This window comes from Aegilops tauschii, chromosome 7, assembly GCF_002575655.3.
Source record: "Aegilops tauschii subsp. strangulata cultivar AL8/78 chromosome 7, Aet v6.0, whole genome shotgun sequence".
NCBI lineage: Eukaryota > Viridiplantae > Streptophyta > Magnoliopsida > Poales > Poaceae > Aegilops > Aegilops tauschii.
Genome location: NC_053041.3, coordinates 460,668,609 through 460,690,663, shown reverse-complemented (window position 1 = coordinate 460,690,663; position 22,055 = coordinate 460,668,609). Strand labels below are relative to the sequence as shown.

The window sequence follows — 22,055 nt, the reverse complement described above, 5'->3', positions numbered from 1 at the left end:
CACATCTTCCTTGTATGGACTTGCCCCCATTATCTTATATTTTTTCAGGGAAAAACCAGCACCGCTCCGAGGGGCATAGTTGTACTGACCCATCTTCCTTGTATGGACTTGCCCCCATTATCTTATCTTAGGGGTGTGTGGGTGCTTGTGTGTGTGGGGGGATAGAATAACCACACTGCGCCTGTCAAACGAGCGCACTGCCGCGTTAGCGCGAGGCCGAGCCCGCCCTCCCCCAACCCGGCGAGGCCGAGCCAGGAACGAGCCATAGCAGGCGACAAGGCAAATCCGTAACATGAATTGCCCACGCACCGCACCGAGGGGCATAGTTGTACTGACACATCTTCCTTGTATGGACTTGCCCCCATTATCTTATCTTATTTAGGGGAAAACCAGCACCGCACCGAGGTGCATAGTTGTACTGACACATCTTCCATGTATGGATTTGCCCCCATTATCTTATCTTAGGGGGTGTGTGGGTGCTTGTGTGTAGGGGGGGGGACAGAATAACCGCACTGCGCCTGTCAAACGAGCGCACCGCCGCGTTAGCGCGAGGCCGAGCCGGGGGGAGGGGGGTCGGGACCCCCTCCCCCATCCCGGCGAGGCCGAGCCAGGAATGAGCCATAACAGGCGACGACGCGGCGTGCCGCGACGTCGCATGCGGAGGCGAGTCCGTAACATGACTTGCCCCCGCACCGCACCGAGGGGCATAGTTGTACTGACAAATCTTCCTTGTATGGACTTGCCCCCATTATCTTATCTTTTTTAGGGAAAAAACCAGCACCGCACCGAGGGGCATAGTTGTACTGACACATCTTCCTTGTATGGACTTGCCCCCATTATCTTATCTTTTTTTAGGGAAAAAACCAGCACCGCACCGAGGGGCATAGTTGTACTGACACATCTTCCTTGTATGGACTTGCCCTCATTATCTTATCTTAGGGGTGTGTGGGTGCTTGTGTGTGTGGGGGGGGGGCAGATTAACCGCACTGCGCCTGTCAAACGAGCGCACTGCCGCGTTAGCGCAAGGCCGAGCCGAGGGGGGTCGGGACCCCCTCCCCCATCCCGGCGAGGCCGAGCCAGGAACGAACCGTAGCAGGCGATGATGCAGCGTGCCGCGGCGTCGCATGCGGAGGCAAGTCCGTAACATGACTTGCCCTCGCACAGCACCGAGGGGCATAGTTGTACTGACACATCTTCCTTGTATGGACTTGCCCCCATTATCTTATCTTTTTAGGGGAAAAACCAGCACCGCACCGAGGGGCATAGTTGTACTGACACATCTTCCTTGTATGGACTTGCCCCCATTATCTTATCTTTTTTAGGGGAAAAACCACCACCGCACCGAGGGGCATAGTTGTATTGACACATCTTCCTTGTATGGACTTGCCCCCATTATCTTATCTTAGGGGTGTGTGGGTGCTTGTGTGTGTGTGTGGGGGGGGGGGAAACAGAATAACCGCACTGCTCCTGTCAAACGAGGGCACTGCCGCGTTAGCGCGTGGCCGAGCCAGGGGGACGGGGGGTCGGAACCCCCCATCCCGGCGAGGCCGAGCCAGGAACGAGCCGTAGCAGGCGACGACGCGGCGTGCCGCGGCGTCGCATGCGGAGGCGAGTCCGTAACATGACTTGCCCCCGCACCGCACCGAGGGGCATAGTTGTACTGACACATCTTCCTTGTATGGACTTGCCCCCATTATCTTATCTTAGGGGTGTGTGGGTGCTTGTGTGGGGCGGGGGGAGGGGGGAATAGAATAACCGCACTGCGCCCTATCAAACGAGCGCACTGCCGCGTTAGCGCGAGGCCGATCCGGGGGGAGAGGGGGAGTCGGGAGCCCCCTTCCCCATCCCGGCGAGGCCGAGCCAGGAACGAGTCGTAGTAGGCGACGACGCGGCGTGCCGCGGCGTCGCATGCGGAGGCGAGTCCGTAACATGACTTGCCCCCGCACCACACCGAGGGGCATAGTTGTACTGACACATCTTCCTTGTATGGACTTGCCCCCATTATCTTATCTTTTTATTAGGGGAAAAACGAGCACCGCACCGAGGGGCATAGTTGTACTGACACATCTTCCTTGTATGGGCTTGCCCCCGTTATCTTATCTTTTTTTAGGGGAAAAACCAGCACCGCACCGAGGGGCATAGTTGTACTGACACATCTTCCTTGTATGGACTTGCCCCCATTATCTTATCTTTTTTAGGGGAAAAACCACCACCGCACCGAGGGGCATAGTTGTACTGACGCATCTTCCTTGTATGGACTTGCCCCCATTATCTTATCTTAGGGGTGTGTGGGTGCTTGTGTGTGTGTGGGGGGCAGAATAACCGCACTACGCCTGTCAAACGAGCGCACTGCCGCGTTAGCGCGAGGCCAAGCCTGGGGGGAGGGGGGTCGGGACCCCCCTCCCCCATCCCGGCGAGGCCGAGCCAGTACCGTTATGAATTATTATTTCATTTGTACTTTTTTGATAATTTTTATTGTACTGTTGTGAGTTATTATTTGTACTCTAGCCGTTTGTTTTCTACCTCTATATTAATTTTTTTATTGTATTTAGTTTTTTATTGTATTTAATTTTTGTTATTATCTTTGGTAACTGCCCAGAGATAGTGGCTTTGCCACGATTGTGAGCTTTAGCCGTCGGTTTTCTCCCAGTCACCTTTTAACCTCCGCTCTCCCCCGTTCCGCTCCGCTCCCCTCCACAAATCGATTCCTTCTTCGTTCCCCTCTTCTTCTCTTCTCGCATAGAAGTTGCTTCTCCTATTTCGTCGCGGGAGCGTCGGCCGACGGGTTGAACCCTAGGGGCGGAGGTCTGGGTGCTCTGTTTGCTCCATTTGCTCTGCCAACGACTGCCCTTGCGTCCCCTTATGTACAGATTTTCCCTATATTTCTAAGCTATTGCTTTGTTGCTATCTCAGGTTGGATTCGGTAGGGTTCCTTTGCTCTTGAACGAGCGGTTCGCGATAGTGATACTGGATTCCGTGGCGGATTTTGTGTGTACTTGTAAGAGTTTTGCTTTGTATGGCGTGCTTCATTTCTGAAATAGGTTGGAGCCCTAGTTTTTGTTCATCTCTCTTGCAGATCTGGTTCGGCAGATTTCAGATCTGTAGATCTCAATGCGTACATCATCCAGTCCGGACAAGTTGAATGCAGGTAATTTTCCCTGTAATTTGGATGATGTTTGAAAAGTTCTGGTTTTTAGGTTGTATAGGTGTTGTCGTATCGACTTTATAAGTTGTATCTATTTTGGTAGCTGTTAATTTTGCCCTGGAATGTGTGGTGTGTATAATTTTGGCGGTTGATGTGACCTGCAGACAGGTTGTAGTACTGATCACCATGTGTACTTTGAACTGCTGTCCTGGCATTTGAATAGGTTGTAGTAGTCAGTGAAGAACTACTATGATGCTGAAAGAGTTGTCATTTCGAAGTTTGTTGTGCCAGTGGTGGGTTGATATTGTTTTATTGGGTGCACTTGTAGTGTTCATATAGTTGAACTGATTGCTTGTTCATGTACTTTTTTGCTAATTATGATGTTGTTGCAGATGTTGGAGCGCCGGTGCCTCCTGATTCTGACAAATCAGAACGCTTTCAAGATCTTGTGAATGTTATTTTTGAGACACCAAATCCTCTAGAAGAACTTGCGAATGTTGCTGGTGTTTCCCTTATATTTGCTCTTTTTTACCAGCCTTGAATACATAAATATGCTTAGGTACATCGGTTGTTCCTTTTGTTTGTGTCTGATGCTATGCGCTTTATTTATCTTGTCTCTGCAATGTTAATTGTGTTTTAATTTTATATGTGCGTGCTTATGTTATTAGTTTATGCAGTTAATGACAGCCATGGTGCTCCTGAGGACATTGCTGATGTTGTCAAAGATATTAATGATGGAATGTATTCTCTTAACGTTGATGATGGTGATGGAAGCTTGCAGTTGTCTATTACTCAGTCACAGAGTGTTGATGGCACTGAGCCTGTTACTCAGGCTGAGGATGTTCCTATGCAGCTACAGCTCGAGGATGAAAGGATAAGAAAGAAGAAGTGTGATTTCCAGAGGAGAAAGGAGTTGGAACGGCGTCAAAAGGTTGCTTGTGTGCAACGAAGTGATGGGGATGTTGCCTAAGCTCCTAAAGGTGTAGGTGATGAAGGTGGTGACGCGGCCTTTTCAACTGTTGATGCTGGATCTCATGGAAGTGACATGCCTGTGAAGAAAAACTTGATGCAAACTCATTTGACACAAGTGTTTACTCGTGATGCAGTTAAGGAGAAGAAAGTTGTTTTGAAGAGGAAGATGTCAGATCGAAATCCTGATGGCACACAGAGGCGTAGCCCACGTGTGGAAGCTGGTTCCCAACCTGGTAATAGCAAAGCTGATGGGGATAGTGTTGCTGTGAAGATTGGTCCAAGCACACTTGGTGGCTCCCCTGTTCGTCGGAGTCCAAGAGTTTTGACAAATAAGAAGCCTTCTTCGTCTCCTCTTCTAGAGCGCTCTTTGTTGAAAGAAAATAAGAAGCGTAAAGTTTCTCCTGCGAAGGTGAACAAAGGTGTGAAGAAGCGTGCTCGTGTCGAAGATGAAGATGTTGTATCTGAAGAAGATGATATCAAAGTTGATTCTGAAGATGAATTTGCAGTGGTACGTGCTTGTACTGTATGTGACTTACTAGTTGTACTTGCAATGATTTAATTGTTTCTGGGCTGGTATGCTAGCCAGGTGAGGCTGGTCATTGTTTCCATCAATTGAGGGTGGTACTGATGTTGTTTTAAGAGTTGAACTTGTGCAAACTTTTCTTTTTTCTACTTGCCTTCATATGCTTGTTTTGTTTTCTATATTCATTTATTTAAGCTGTAGCTTCTTTATTTTCATTTACAGCCTGTTAGTGTTATGAGTCCGGTCAAGCCGGTGGGAGGCAATGCCGAAAAAGTTGCTTTGGATGAAGGTGACCAACGGCGATTGAACTTAACTGTGCGATGTTTGTTGGGAGAGGTTGATGCTTGTGCTAAATTGCTTGAGAGTCGCCATGTTGCTAGGGTTCATGCAGCTGGTTTTGGTTATATTTTCAAGTGGAAGGTGAAGTCTAACATTTCCCGCCCTCTGATGGGAGCTTTGTACCTGAGGATAGATCTTGATACGATGACTCTTGACATGGGTGAGGCTAATAAGAAGCTTCGCATCACTAGCGATGGTATACGTCAATTATTTGGGTTCCCTCGTGGTGGTCGTTCTGCACCAAGGCCGTCAGAGGACGGATATGACGACGCTCTGATGAAGTTAAGATCGGAGCTTGACATTAGCAGGAACAAAGATATCAAGACAAAGGATTTGAGGGATAGGCTCAGGGTGCTTGTCAAGGGTCCTAGCAAAGATGACCTTGCTCTGAAAGTGTTCTTCATTATTGTGTTTATGAAGGTTGTGTTGCCTGGTGCCGCCCCGCGTGTTTCTAGAGAGGCAGCAATGTTTTAGGGTCTCATCATTGAGGACATGGCTAATATGGATTATTGCCAGCTGATGGTTGATGAGCTTAGAAGGGCTGTTGTCAGGTACCAAGATGGTGTTACCATGGGGAAGGCAATCCCAGGCTGTGCTATAGGGCCTGTACTAATGTACCTTGACTACCTTATCCGTGGCAAGACTGCGGAGCCTGACATGCGACTCCCCCGCATATGTTTCATGGATCCTGTCAAGCTTTCCGATCTGGTTGATGCAGATTTGATAAAAAAGGCAACGTAGACCCAAAGACTTGGGTGTTTGGGAAGCTTCCAGTTAGTTTTATTTCTTTCATGTCTTGCAGACCTTTTTTTATTTAGATATAGCTATTTTTGCTGGAGTGAACATGTGTACTGCAGAGTTATCTGTTTAGATTTTGTCATTTCTTAAGCTTTGTGAGGTTTAGGTATTTAGTACTGTTGTTTCATGTGTGGTTGAACTGAATATCTTTGTTCAACTGGCCTGTTGGTAAATACTAACAAATTGGCACTGATAGTTAATGATTGATAGTGCTATTGATTTAAATCTGTTAATATGATGTTTATTTTTCCACGTGTGTTGCATTGATTAATTAACTCTTTTCCCCTTGTTTGTAGTGGAAAACTCAAGAGGAGGTTGTTTTTTCCGAGTGTATAAAAGGCCAGTCCTAGAGATGCCGTCGTCTCAGGTTCCCAAGATTTCATCTCTACACGATGAGTTGAGAGGTGGCCGTGGTGTTGAGGGTGCTAGTTATCTTCCCCCTGGCCCAAGTAATGCTAGTACTTCACAGAGGCAGGTTTTTGGTATTGATGTTGTTGTTTCTGCGTTGGAGCGCGCTGAGCATATTTTTAGTAATGTGTGTTCTGAGCTGCAAAAGGTTCCAACTACAGTTGAGCGTCTGAGCTGTATAAATGGTATCCTTCCTGAAGGTCATCAATTTAATGCCGAGGAAGCAGTGGACTATATTGAGATGGAGATAATTTTAATTGGTGATATGCGTGACGGTGCTGCTGATCTAGTTCAGAGCTCGGTTCGTCTGTTGAAAAACATGAAGCGTTTCAAAACTATGCAAGACTCTCGCTACAAGCCATATGAAGAAAGTGCAAATGTTGTTATTAGGCAGATTGAGCAGGATGAGGCTGCTGCCACCGACAGCAGGGCTGGTGATGGTATTGAGGCTAATATTTCTGATCACCATACGAATGATGTTGGCTTGGAGCGCCCTGTTGTTGATGTGACTCTGTCCTCGGTGTTTGCAATTTTTACTATGTTGTTCTGCTGTCAGTATTGTCGTTGAACTTCCTCATCTTCATCTATTTATTAATTTTTCTTTCATGCAGGATGAGGCTACTGCCACCGACAGTAGGGCTGGTGATGGTACTGAGGCTAATGTTTCTGATCACCATACAAATGATGTTGGCTTGGAGTGCCCTGTTGTTGATGTGAGTCTATCCTCGGTGTTTGCAATTTTTACTATGTTGTTCTGCTGTCAGTAATGTAGTTGAACTTCCTCATCTTCATCTATTTATTAATTTTTCTTTCATGCAGGAGACCAGTCAGAATGTTGAGGCTGCTGTTCACCGTGGATTTAATGATCCATCTACTGATAAGTGCAAGGTTATTTTTTTTATTGTGTTTATACATATTTTCTTGAATTTTCATGCGCACCAATGTGCCTTACATGTTCATTTTTCTATCCCACACCGTTAAGAGTTTGCAGGTGATACCTACCTTTTTGTTACTGTGGTTTAATTTCGTGTGTTTATTTTTGCTAATAATAGCATTGTTTTTTGCTTCATTACATATGAATCAGGGTCCTGTTGTTGGCGATGAGCCTTGTTCGACCATTAGTGATGTTCCTTTGAATGTTAGCAGCAGCAAGATCGATGATGTTGTTGTGAATGCTGCTAAGGTTTGTTTTTCTATGCACCTCTTGCTAGCTTATTTTTGATTGTTAGTTTTGCTCATATTATTCACTTTTTCTGAATTTTTATTTCTTCAGATGACTGATGTTGAGCGTCAGGCTGTCCTTAGTGGTGGAGATGATGCTCGCGGTGTTCCATTGAGTAGTGGGCGCGATGTTGGTACCAAAGTTGCTGATGAGGATGTTGGTGCTGCCAGCATACTTGATGCCAAATCGTCTGGTGTTGGTATTGCTGGGAATGAAAATCTTTCTGATTGTGAAGATTTGCCACCGGAAAATTTCCTGCCTGGAGGGCTCGATTACGGTGATGCATTGCAAGATGCCTCTAGTGTGGAGGAGGTGCCATCCGAGGATGATGATTTACTTCTGTCGATTTCTTCTAGCCCCTTGACGTAGGAGGCGCTCCTGTCGTCACAGGATTTTCTTTCTTCAGACCCTGAAAGTGCAACCATATTGGTGTCCTCACAAGATTTCCATCGTCAAACCCTGAAACTGGAGTCATATTGGTGTCATCACAAGAACTCCCGTCGTCAAACGCTGATAGTGCAGGTAAGGACTTCTAAATGAGGCGTACTTCTCATTTATGGCATTTTGGACATGTCCACTTGTAGTGCTTGAACTTATCATTTTTCTTCTTTTTCTGCAAGCAGTCGGTGTTAATGTTGTTAAGGTTGATTTGTTTTTCTTCGCTGTTACGAGGTTGCGCACCAATCGTGCGAAACAGTTAGTTTGGGATTTTGCCTGTATCATTTTCGTATCTTTTTCTTTCTCTCATATGACTATTGTTGTTATTGAAGTAGTTTTAATTCGTGTAATCTTTTGTGTTTTCTTAGTGACAAGCCGATGTTTCAAAATATAGAATGTGATGGCAGTGTTGGTTCTATTGCTAAAGCGTTTGTCCCCACTGGCATGCTCAACTCAGACAATGCTGACGTTGTTTTATATTCTCTACGTCAGAAGTACCGAGACACTGACAAGTTGATAGTTCCCAGATGGGTGACGGTCAGTATTTTGTTTGTAGATAGGATGATAAGTTATTTTTGCAATTTTCTAACTGTTGTCGTTCTTTTTGCACAACAAACCAAGATCCGTGATGGACATATTGATTCCAATGTGCTAAATTGGTTCACGAGATCAGGGGCTGATGGTTTTGACCAAGTAGGTGAACTTGATTTTTTTGTACTCATGAACTAGAACTGTCATGTTTTCTCGCAAGTTTGGGAGGTGGGGGAATGAACTTGGGTAGCCTGCTTTTTACCCATGTACTTATGAATGATGTGTGCTTCTTTTTTTAAAGTTGCACTTATTTTCGCAAGGAAATTGAACTAAAATGTTTGTTGCAACTTTGGGCGGTGGATATAAACTTGAGTAGCATTTATTTTTTGTAGTGGGTTGCTTACTCAATTAGAACTTATGATTATCTGATTTTTGTTTGTTCTGAATTTCAATTTCCCTCTTTTATTTATTGTTTTGGAGGCTGAATATTTTGTTTCATTATGATTTGTTAAATTCATTTTTCCTCTGCGAATTTTTTGTTAGCTTCTTTTCCCTACTTTTGATCCGCAGTCATTTGCGGCTGCCATGAAGCCTACTGAAGAATCTATGCATTGGTGCTTGATTGTTCTGAATTTGAGGTTCCGTCGTTTCGAGTGTCTTGATTCACTCCGCGATGAAACCTAGAGTGATGCAGTTACATTCTTAAGGACTATGACAGATAACATAAAGAAGCTTTGGAGGGAGTCCAGCATAGACAGGGCCAAACCGTTCTCGCCTGCGCATATTGATGGTTTCTCTTGCGAATTTGTGCGGGTGCCGCAATAGAAAAACACGCGAGTATCAGTTTTTAATGATTTTTATTTGTTATTTTTGTTGCTGGGAGGATGGTGTTCCTATTTTTTCGAATTTGTGATGTACCCTTTTGTATTTTCTTTTGTTAACTGGCATGATTGTGGATTCTTTATGCTACAAAACTGCAAGACCTATCATTGCCAGGAGGATGGTGTGATTGAAATGTTGGATTACAGCCACGAAGACATTCTTGACATTAGAAAGACTTTGTTGTATACCTGCGCAACTAGCGATGTGTTTGATGTTGACTTTCGGGGTTTGTTTGGCATCGAACCCTGTACGTATGCGTGACCTTTTGTATTTTTTTGCATCTTGTACTTCTTGATTAGTACTATCATGAATTATGTATTTGAACTTACCCTTGATGCGGTCCTTTCTTTTTTATTTTTGCAGGTGAGTGGCTGGATCTTGGTGAGCATGACTACAGGATCTTTGGCAGCCAGTTCTCGGAGCTCGAGCGTGTAGCTATTGATTTTCGCCAGGGGCGTTCTCCCGAAAAGACAAGATCTGGTGTTATGAAGGGGCGGTTGGGAGCTCAGAAAGGTTCTACGGCTGCTTGTGCAGAGAGCCCCTCTACACCCAAGAATCCCATTGTGGAATTGATAGACAGCGATGATGGTGCATTTGACAAGATCGCTGGCATGGGAAGAGTCACTAGGAGCGCTGCTGCCAAGGGTTTATCCCCACTTGCTGGAATAGTGGCCCGTGGAGTTGGTGCTGCTAGGAAGGATCCTGCTTTGGATTCTGGCAATGTTACAAGCACGAAGCGTGAGCCCAGAGCTCCTATAAATTTTTGCTCCCCTATGCAGCAGCTTCACCCTCATAAATTCCCACACCTGGACAAGGCTCGCAAGTTGTATAATCTGCTGCTTAGTGATGAATGGCGTGAGAAGTATGCCGAGTGAGTATCTCTCATTATGTTTCCTCTTCTTTTCTCCTGTTGTTTGTAACTGCTAGATAAATATGACCCGAGCTGTTCCTTTGTGTACAACTTGAACTGCTATGAATGCCTTATCTTGCTTCCCCTACTTTTTGTTCTTGTGTGTGCTGCAGGAATGCATTCTCAATGATACCTTAGCCTGATGATAGCGTAACTAGCTTCACTGGGAAATGCATCAGGGAAGTTTTTGCACCTGGGCAAATGATGGAGGGTGATCTAATGGACTTCCTCATTGCTGATTGGAAGAAAGATCCCGATAGAAATGCTGATTTTGCGTCTGGAAAAAGGGTATTGCTGAGTCCATATTTCATTACGGTAATCAATCAGATTGTTTTTTCTATTAAACAAGACTGCCTTTTGTTTTACGAGTTTTAATAATACTTTGCTTGTTGATCCTTTTCCCTTGTCTATTTCTTTTTTGGCTTTTTTGCAGGTTGTGCTTGACTGTACGTTTTACGGTGATGAAAATTAAGTGTTTAATGTGGAGAGTGCAGCGAGAGATTTCAAGAGCTATGTTAAAGATAAGGAAGACTTGCTCAGTGCCGACCTTGTGAGATCTACTAGCTGATTTTTGGTTTTATTTGTTTGTTGTCATGCTGGTTTTTATTTTGAATATTTAACATCTCTTTTTTGGTCATTTGTTTTTAGATCATGATGCCTCTATTCAAGCCTATGATTTTAGCAAAGGATAAGAAAGTGAACCACTTTTCCTTTTATGTCATGAATCGGTACCGAAGTAGCGTTGACATCCTTGACTCTTTACCTTATCCGAAGAATCATCGTCCTTCAAAGAACACCTATCATAAAGACTGCAAGAAGATTGTGAGTGACATTTATTATCTGTACTGGATTAATTTTTCTGCATCTTTGTTTCTGCTTTTCTGAGACCTGAAAATGTGTGGTTTCTTTTCTTTTTTACAGATTTCTAGATTAGTCCAAGTAATGAAGGTTGTGTATGGTGATGCTCAGTACAATGCGAGCAAGCAGCCCAAATGGGAGCTTTTTGCAAAGAACCAATGTTTGTCAAGGTTCCACTTCAAGGGCGGAATGAATGTGGCCATTATACTCTGAAGTATGCGGGATCCTATGATGGTGAAAAGATCGTTGAGAACATTTGAAATAACGACGTGGGTTCTAGTTGAGCTTTTCACTTTTCTGTGTTTGGCTGATTGTGTATTCTTCTTTTTATGTGTCATGATTTTTGATAATTTGTTTTATTGTTTTGCAGCCTCGTATTGTTGATTGGAATGCTGAGGATCTGTATAGAGTTGCGTTCAACCGGAATAACCAGCTTCTGGTGACGGAGCTTCCCAAGGAGGTTCAGGCTTTGGCTCCTGGTGCATAGAAGAAATGGTCATCATTTCTGTAGTGAAATGGATAGTTGTGTGATATATCTCTTGAAAGCATTGTAGGCTTTGTTTGTAGTGTTTGGATGTCTTGTCAAGTACTATGTAATAACTGGTATATTTTGTGTTGTGTTTTAGTGTGGCAGAATGTTTAACAAACTTTTTTCCATGATGATAATGTGGTTGAATAGCTATTTCACTTGTCTAATGTTTCATCAGGAATTCGTTTTGGTTAAGTTCTATTTTTTGTACTGAAGTCTTGTACACTAGTTGAACTGAAAACACCTTTTTCCAAGTTCATTACGAGTTGTTGCTGGAAAAGTGAGATTTATTTTATTTTCATCTGTCCCAACCTAGGTTGAACCTTTATAGTTTCTGTACCCTCTTTGCTTGTACTTATGGTATAGTTCTGTTAGTACTGAATTGTAATCTCATTCAGCGTAAGGCTTTTAAAATTTCGTGTCACGATAGCACTTGTGGATCTATCGTGAGTTGAGTGACGATTCCTTGTTATGTAGAACTGATTTCATATAATGTATTAGCACTGAAGTTATTTTTGGGGATTGAAATTATTTACAACGAAGTTGCTACGTGATCTCTAGCCAGATTTTATTTAAGTATAAGAAATTTAGCAAAATTTGAGAGCCAAAATTTTGTTTGAACTTCTTGAATTTTATTAGTTGAACTTCATAGTAAAAGTTAAATAAAGCACTGGTTTAAATTAGCTACATTTAACGGATAGCCGTATTAAGTTCATAATTAGTTCACTAGTCAATGTGGGCTGATGCTTTTGTTGTTTGTTTTTTGTTAATTTTTGTCCTTGGTTGAACTGTAATCTATTTTGGTTGAGTCTTGGCCTTCTTTCCCAAGGCATTAATTGGTATCATCATAGCAGTTACTGAATAAACTAAGTTGTACTGAGATTTCAATTGTGCTAGTACTTTGATCATTTTATTTTTTTGTGTTGTTTGAAACTAGTACCTCACTGGTCAATGTGGGCTGATGCTTCTGTTGTCTTTCTTGTGATTTTTCTCCTTGGTCGAACTGATATCTTTTTTATTTAGTTTTGTCCTTCTTTTTTCTAGGCTGTGGTTCTTCTCAAGGCAATGTTTGGTATCATCATAGTACTTGCCGTATAGACTAAGTTGTACTGAGATTTCAGTTGTACTATTACTGTCAATCTTAGTGTGTCACTGTTTTAGGGACGAATGCGAACTGAAGCTTCTCGTTACTTTTTATTTTTGTAGAATGAATGTACTGTGTGTTCAAGTGTACCAGTACTTTCAATCGTAGCATGCTAGTGACTAGGAAATACGTACTGATGGTTCTTTGCTTTTGCTGTTGCAGTACTTAGTAATTTTCTAACTACTATTTAGCATGATGTTGTTAGTACTGAACGTTGTCCTCGGCTGAAACTTAGTCTTTTTAGTGTGATAGTACTACCATACATGACTAAGCTGTACTTAGCGTCCAACGCTACTATTTGCTGTTGTCCTTAGTTAGTCTGTAACTGTTTTTTTGTGAAAATATCCATGTGTGATTTGTTGCTCCATGACTAGTGCTGCATAGCAGCCATCAAGTTTCATTCGCAACCTACTTCAACTTCAAATGATGGATAAACAAAATAGGAAGCTAGCAAACTTGTCGAACGACATAAGCAAAAGATGTACTTGATAGACATAGGAAAACTTGTTCAAATCCTGACACACATAACATAAGGAAGCTGGTTCAACCTAACGAAAGCAAACTACAAATCTGAAACAACAACATTAAGGACCAGCAGAAGCGCGAGCAACATGAAGGTAGACTTTCATGCCTTTTCATCCCGCGAAGTTGCAGTGGTAGTAGGGGTCAGCCTCCTGCCCTTTTGAAATATCCAAACCTGTCACGATGTTGTCGATTATATTCCATGAATTGTACATGGCGTACGCATCTATTCCTGCTTACTCGATGAGCCTATCTGGCGGCGGGCTGATCCCCCACAGTTTGTGGTCTTCCTCCGTGTCGATCTTCTTCTTCATGCCTTTGTAGAATGGGTGGATGACGCTGCCTGCAACATCGGCCAAGGAGTCGTAGTATTTGTTGTTGGTTGGATCTTTCCACTTGCGCTGCATGTCGATGAATTTGTTGGGTTTGATCTCCAAACCAGACTTGTTCAGCATCCGCTTGTCACCTTCGATGCTGAAACCGGCAAATGTGTACAATTTCTCCTCCTGCAGGAACTCTTTGAGGCGCTTGGGCCTGCAAGGGGGAGACACATATTGAAGATTAATGTTCTTTTCTGAAGATTTAATTCTCCTGCTTTTTGGTTTACAAGTGATAATCCATGAGGTAGATGCTTATATAGTACAAGTCATGGATGAATGTAGTTCAGAAACTAGTACACAAAGTCCTGAAATTAAATTCAACTACACCATGTTATTTTTCTTTTTTGGTATCTTCAGTGCTTCATCAAATGCTTTAGCAAGTTCAAGAACCTATTTTTTACCAGAGTCAATGATATATGTGCTGCTTACTTCAATTTTAGTTTTCTTTTTTGTTGAATAAAAGACATATACCAGTGCTTGATACATCTTTGTGCATCAATTCTATATCAAGTTCAGAAATTAATTTGAGGAACATGTGCATCAAGATATGGACCTATACCACTTCACCAAACATCTTTTAATACATCAATTTTATAAACTATACTAGTGCATCAAGATCAAAATCTATGCTAGTACATCAACTTCACAAATTAATTTGGTGAATTTTTTTTCAGATGCTAACACTACAAAAAAAAGACACTTTCGTGATGATACTTGTTTGTCACAGTAGGTCACGTTTTCTGTCATGCATGTACATCCATGACAAATTTATGACAGAATCAAGATAGTCATACCTGTGTTGTCATAGAAGTGTTCCATGACACTACCAAAATTATCATCACGGAAGTGTCCACTTCCATGATGATAAATCGCGCGTCACAAAAGTGCTTTCGTCAAGGGTGACCGACACGTGGCATCCACCGTAACGGAACGCCGTTAAGCTATCAGGTCCGGTTTTGGATCCGATAACCCGTTAACAGCCCCGACCAATGGGGATTTTCCACGTGTAAAATCATCATTGGCCGGAGGAAACACCTGTTGCCTCACCGTTGGGACAGATGTCATCCACTCATTGGACAGGAGCCGCCTATGATAGGTCGACACATGGCACGACCCAACAGTGGCCCATTCCGGTGAAAAAGGCCGACCTAGTAAAAAATAGCAGGCCGGCCCACATAAGGCCTACTTGTGTCAGGTCCATTTAAGCCCACGGCCCATACGAGATGTGCCAATTCGGCCCGTCAACGGCTCATTAAAGATTTGACACCATTGCAGCCCATCGTCAGTTCGAGCCCGTTAACAGCCCGCTATATATTTGGGCTTAATACCGGCCCGATGAGATTTCGGCCTGTTAACGGCCCATTCAGTGGATGGGCCAATTTTCACGATGTACATCTTTCGGCCTTTTAGCGACCCATTTAAATATTGGGCTAATTTCCGGCCCTGTGTGTCTTTCAGCCTGTTGACGGCCCATAAAGCAGTTGGGCCATTTGTAGTCGGACCTGAGTTTCAGCATTTTAGCGACCCATTTAAGTGTTGGGCCAATTTCCGGCCCGGTGTGTCTTTCAGCCTGGTGACAGCCCATATATCTGTTGGGCCATTTGTAGTCGGACCTGAGTTTTGGCCTTTTAGCGACCCATTTAAGTGTTGGGCCAATTCCCGGCCCTGTGTGACTTTCAGCCTGTTAACGGACCATAAATGAGTTGGGCCATTTGTAGTCGGACCTGAGTTTTGGCCTTTTAACGGCCCATGCCCTTCATGGTCCAATACCATCCCGGTTTCTCTTTCGGCCTGCTAAAGGCCCACAACACAGTTGGGCCATTTACAATACGACCAGACTTTCGGCCTCTTAGCGGCCCATGCTCTACATGGTCCAGTACAAGCCCGCTGTCTCTTTCGGCCTGCTAAAGGCTCACAGTATAGTTGGGCGATATGTAGCCCGAACTTAGTAACGGCCTGTTAACGGCCCGTGAAATCAATTGGGCCTACCTGTTGCCCGCTTCGATGTCAGCCTGTTAATGACCCGGGTGTTAAGAGGGCCGACCATTAACTTTCGGCCTGGTAACGGCCCATTAACTTAATGGGCCCACTAAAGTTCGTACATGTCTTTAGGCCAAATTAGATAATTTGAGCCCATTATGACGAGCAATTATGCACAGGACCAAAACCGATCAAGCAAAGGTACGGCATACAGGGGCAACGTTGCACATCCAGCATATATTACAGGAAATTACATCCACTGGGCAATCAAAGATTGATGCCAGTGCAAAAAAATGAACAGAACCTAACGATCTACAACGTCACAATCTGCAACCTCAGCACGATGATGCCCATAAGCATGTGGGCAAGTTCTTGTTGCTTTGCTACACTGTCTCTGAAAACATTGATCAGTTGTTGTGTCGCACGACTCTGCACCTCTGATTCCTCCACCATTTCCATCATCCCTTCAGCCATTAATTGGTTCACAAACATACATTTTTTCCGTTGCATTCAAGACAGAGGATACTGAACAGATTCAGATGGCAATTTTGGCAGGCTTGTATTATTGATAGTGGAGAGTGTCTCGACCACTGCATCATAACATAAATTAGGAGGGGAACCAAACAGATTAATCATGAGTTATTGGCATATTACCTAGCCTAGATTTATTGGAAAGAAACAATGGGGTTGCCTTCTTGTTTTCAGAGTTTGTCTTCTTATCTTCAGCAGCCTGCACCAAATTAAGACACTAGCATTGCTATCATTGGCCAAGTAAGATAATAGGAAAGCAACGTTGGCACAACGAACGTTTGGGCAACTAGCCAACACCAAATTAACACAATATGGCACAGCTATCATTAGCTAGGTAAGGTAATACGAAAGCAACATTGACACAATGAATGAATAGGCAAGCAGAGCAGCACTACAATTCAGTAATGTGCATGATATGAGATAGTACACTCATGCAGCTCAGTATGCAAAACTACCAGGCAGTTTTCTTTACAAAAATCAACATTGGCGCCTTTAACATTTTGCTACAACAAATTTTAGATCAGAAAAAGGTTGGATTCACGCCGATTAACAAAATACATGCTGATGTAAAAATATAGTGATATACAACAGGTACTTACATCAACATTGGAGCACAGAGAATTCTCGCAAGATATTTTCCTCGAATGCAATCCCAATGAAGAAAATCTTCTATCATTTAACCTTATTTTCTAAAAGAGAGATGGGTAAGAAACATGTAGAAAATATGATAAGAATGCTATAAAATTTCATGATGCGAGGATACGCACACGCTTCTTAGAATGGAGTTGGCATATTTTTGCTGGACTGGAGCGGACTAGTTCTTTGGCCACTGGAATCTGCTTATTATCAGTGGGAGTTGGGTATCTCTGTGCTGGAGCAGTATCTATGAAAAATGGAGTTGGTTTATTATCTCCTGGCGTTTGGATCTTTTGCAAAGACCTGGTTGGTAACCCTTCAGATTCTAACATAGCCGTCTTCCCCCTGCATGCCCTATATAGAAGAATGGTGCTTCAATTATAAAACTTGCTACAGCAGAGATGGAATAGGTACTGAAGAATAGAAAGGCATGACATATTGACATGTATTCCCTCCATCCGGAAATAAATGGATGGGTCTAGGCGTATTTCAGTTCTAGATACATCCAGTTTTATCCATTTCTACGACATGTAATCCGAACGGAGGGAGTATGATGTAAGAGCTAGGGATACGACAGGACAACATAGTAAAAAAAACACTGAAAACCCACTACAGAACCAAAGTAATCAAACCCACTAATATGAGATAGTACACTCATGCAGCTCAGGATGCAAAACTACCACGCAGTTTTCCTTACAAAAATCAACATTGTGGCCTTTAATCATACATTTTGCTACAACTAAATTTAGATCAGATAAAGGTTGGATTCACGCCGATTAACAAAATACATGCTGATGTAAAAATATAGTGATATACAACAGGTACGTACATCTGCATTGGAGTACAGAGAATTCCTGCAAGAATCGTTCCTCACAGACGATACCAGTGCAGAAATTCTTCTATCTGTTAAGCTTATTTCTAAAAGAGAGATGGGTAAGAAACATGTAGAAAATATGATCAGCATGCTATAAAATTTCATGATGCAAGGATACGCACACGCTTCTTAGAATGGAGTTGATATATTTTTGCTGGACTGGAGCGGACTAGTTTTTTTGGCCACTGGATTCTGCTTATTATCAGTAGGAGTTGGGTTTCTCTGTGCTGGAGTAGTATCTATAAAAACTGGAGTTGGTTTATTATCTCCTGGCGTTTGGATCTTTTGCAAAGACCTGGTTTGTAACCCTTCAGATTCTAACATAGTCGTCTTCCCCTTGCATGCCTTGTATAGAAGAATGGTGCTTCAATTATAAAACATGCTACAGCAGAGAGATGGAATAGGTACTGAAGAATAGAAAGGCATGACATATTGACATGTATTCCCTCCATCCGGAAAAAAATGGATGGGTCTAGGCGTATTTCAGTTCTAGATACATCCTTTTTTATCCATTTCGGAAACATGTAATCCGGACGGAGGGAGTATGGTGTAAGAGCTAGGGATACGACAGGACAACACGGTAAAAAAACACTAGTTGAATGAAAAACTGTATGCTAGCGGAATACGTACAGAAAAAACTAAGGCAGCATACACGTGTATGATTGGGAAACTAAGATGGCATTGCAACAGAGCACTAGAACATCACTTCAATGTAAAAAACATGGTATGGTAGACAGATGAAGTACGTACTGATGAATAACAATGCATAAGATATTCAGAAGCATGATGTCCAAATTAAGCAGATGGCATTGCGATAGAGTAGAATGACAGTACTTGAATTTGAAAACATGTTATCATGAATGGAATAGGTACTGAAAAACAGGAAGGCATGACATATTTACATGCATGATCAGCATGCTAAGCACATGTCATTGCAACAGAGTACATACACTCCAGGACATTATATGCATGTTGTACCCATATCACGGGCCAAGTTAGAGCAAGGACCTTGTGGGGTGAAGAGGATTCAACATCTTTCTGCAAGTCTTCTGAAGAACTGCCTTTACATGTTCCATCATATTGGGTATCATTGACATCAAGTTTATTGGCCTTTACATTGCTCCGTGAGGTTCTTGTGGATATATCGGTGTGTGCAATTATATCTGACATGCATGGAAGACAACTAGTAGTTAGATTTATGTAATGAGTGCCTGTAGGAGATGACATAAATAGTAGGACTGGGGTTAACTAGCAGCAATAGGTCTCAAAAACGAAAGGGAGAACACAGATGAAAGCTACAGAATATGTATCGTTTGTACTCGAGATTAACTAGATGGCACACAAAAGTATTAAAGAACAACCTAGGTAATACTAGAAGTGGTATAATACTATAATCACCAGCCTGTGGGATAGCATTGGCTAATGGATGATAACTATGGAACATCGTTACCTAAAGAACAAGTATCTTAGCTAAACTATGGAACAACGTTAACTCCTGAACAAGACCCGTAAGAGATCAGCATGAATATACAGTGAAATGTGATAATCTATTTCCATGCTTAGATGAATAACAAAGCCATAAATGTTGCACACAAGTAAGATGAGGGTACAACCTAACTGGCCGCCATCCATAGGAGTGAGCATCATGTGCTGACTTGTCGATGGCCCTGCAGTTGTTGTGGCTATCCATGTCGGGCACGCGCATTCGATGCAGGGAACTGTTGAGTGGGGACTATAGCTCCCTTCTGGTGTATGCTTCCCTTGTTGGAGCAGCTGCGGTGAGTCGGAAGATGGTGTGGCTGAAGATGCAGATAACGCATAATGTTAAGAACGACACATCTCTTTGATCTGAAGAAATACACTAAGAGATCAACAGCAAGGTACGAGAGTGGTCACACGTCTGTTGACTGAGACTAAATTGGGGTCACACGATTTTATTTTATTTTGGTACTGTCCGATCTACGCCGGATGGCTTGATGGCCGTCTTGTGCCTCCCGGCTGACACTGTTAGGAATCTTCCCCGAAGAGCCAGCGACCAACGGCAGAGTAGCTTGCCTCCGCCGTCCGTGGCCCCGGCCAAAACCCCGCTCCCCGCCCCACCGCACTGCCGTGGTTGCGCCACCCCCGGGCCAATCCACAAAGACTCCTCGTCATCCAGATCCAGTGGCAGCAGTACCTTGAACCCTCGCAACTCTAAGATAGCCATCTAAGCGCTGCTACCGTGGCGAACTTGCGGCTCCGCACCCTTACGTTAGACACCAGCCAACCGGCAGCCTAGGAGCTCCGCCGCCTCGAGGGGTGTTGCTTCCCATTGGGAATCGATTGGCCCAGAATAAAAATTCAGACAACTGACGCCTAAATAAAGTGATTTGAGATGAGGGTGCGACCTATCTGGCGGCATGGTGAAGTAGGCAGGTCCAGCTACCGAGTCGGTGAGGCCGGCGCGGTTGCGGTGGCCACCGGCGGCAGGGAAACAGCGATGTCGCGACGGTCGACGGCTACGGGGAAGCAGCGCCGGGACTCTGGACGGATCCGAAGTTGAAGCTGCTCCGGCGCCGTGAACAACGGCGGGGGTGAATTGGCTCTGGTACGGTTCACGCGACCGTCGTTGAGGCAGCTCCAGCACCACAGAGTAAGAGGCACATGGCCCAGTGCACGACGGCAAATGGACATCGTCTCCGGCATTAGGGAGGAGGGCGGCTGTGAAATTGGTGCGGTGGGGGGCGCCATGGAGGAGGGGCTGAGGTTTCGCGGCTCGGGAGAAGGGAGCTTCTGGGGAGAAGGTGATTTGGCGCCCACGAGGTATGAATGGGGGGGGGTTGGGATACAGACGCATTTGTCTGAAATGTGAGGGGGAGTTACAGTTCTACCCCTGCCTTTAGGCTTCTCAGCTTGGGTCTGTGTACTGAGGGTCGGGGATAGTAGAGTAACTTTGCTTCTCCCCAAATAGTGGGCGGGAGCGATTTCGGGCGAGGAGGGCGTGTTTTGAAATATAGTGGGCGCGAGCGATTTCGGGCGAGGAGAGCGTGTTTTGAAATAGTGGGCGCGAGCTATTTCGGGCGAGGAGAGCGTGTTTTGCCGACCATGGTTTATGAATTATTCGGCACATGTCATTTTGGCCGAGGAGAAGGCGCGCTTGGATGAAGTTACGAACCTACCCTCGATGCACAACGGGCCAATTAATGCGTCTCCCACATGGGATGGTAATTTCACATCTCCCATTTATTTGCTCAGGCGAATTCCACCGAGCAGAGGATATTTAATGGTTCGTTCAAAATTTGGGAGAACGAGCATCCACGTCTACCTTACCAAGTCGATTCGAATCAAGCTAAAAAAAGTCGATTCGAATCAAATTTAGAAATATTAGCTTGCCACTTCTTTTTTAGATGGAGAGATGATGCTCGGGAGTAATGTGTTTTTACATGCTCGTTGCTAGCGATTTACTATATGACAAATAGTTGACCCACTCAAAAACGGGAATCAAACCCAAAATGAAATATCTCGATTCAATGAAATAGCTCGTTCACCAGGTCAAAATAGTGAACTAAATCCAAAATTGAACACCTCAATCGAATAGCATGTTGTACAGTATTATAGTACTCCATGAACATGTTGAAAGTCAAATTAATGAACTTGTTTGATATACGCATATATTCGTTCATGTGTGGATTGCAGACAATATGTTCTCCAATTTAAATATTTGAATACAATTTTATATCGAAACATGGTTTATATCAGTCTTTAATGCATAAAACGCGACCTCCCCCTCTCCCAGACTCCTGCTCTCTCTCTCTCTCTCGCAGACAATCTTCAATTCTATCACACGGATCCAACACACAAACCTTGTTGGTCCTCTCTCTTTCTCTCCATCTCTCTCTCTCTCTTTTGTGTGTGTGCGTGGGTGGGGGGGGTCTTTCTAGTTCGCATGCATATATACTCCATCTATAGGTCTCTCTCGCACACTATGTATGATTCTCTAGTCCAAGCTAGACATCTTGGGTGCACTCATCGTACGCACACAAATTCCTTGGCTCGTTGCCAGTAACTCTCTCACGCACCACTCTGTCGTATCGGAGCTCTTCCGCCCTCTCTCAAACTCTCCATCTACCTGGGTCACACATACACATGCATATCTCACTCGCACTCGATAGGCCCATATAAAACTCTATCTCTCTCCCTCGTTCTCTCTCCATCTCACACGCACACACACACACAATCTCATGCCTAGCTAGCCAAGTATGATGGTCTCTCACTCAATTGTAGGCACACGCAGTCCCCCTATATGTATATGACTAGCTAATCTTAGTCTCCATCACAAACATGTGCATGGTCTATCTTGATTCTCTCGGGGCATCTTTCTATCGCGCACGCACCTCCCTCGATCTCCCACCCATATAGTCCCCTCACGATCTCGAGGGGGTCTCTCTATCACA

General features: G+C 43.9%; 1 protein-coding gene across 1 annotated transcript in view; it reads right to left on the bottom strand.

Annotated features, from left to right (window-relative positions):
- Positions 1 to 13,457: 13,457 nt before the first annotated feature.
- Positions 13,458 to 22,055, bottom strand: part of LOC141027266 (uncharacterized) — a 31,602-nt gene continuing 23,004 nt past the window's right edge. Inside the window, exon 2 of the mRNA XM_073504254.1 lies at positions 13,458 to 13,755. Within this exon, the coding sequence (XP_073360355.1) occupies positions 13,458 to 13,755 (298 nt within the window). The remainder of the gene's footprint in view (positions 13,756 to 22,055) is intronic.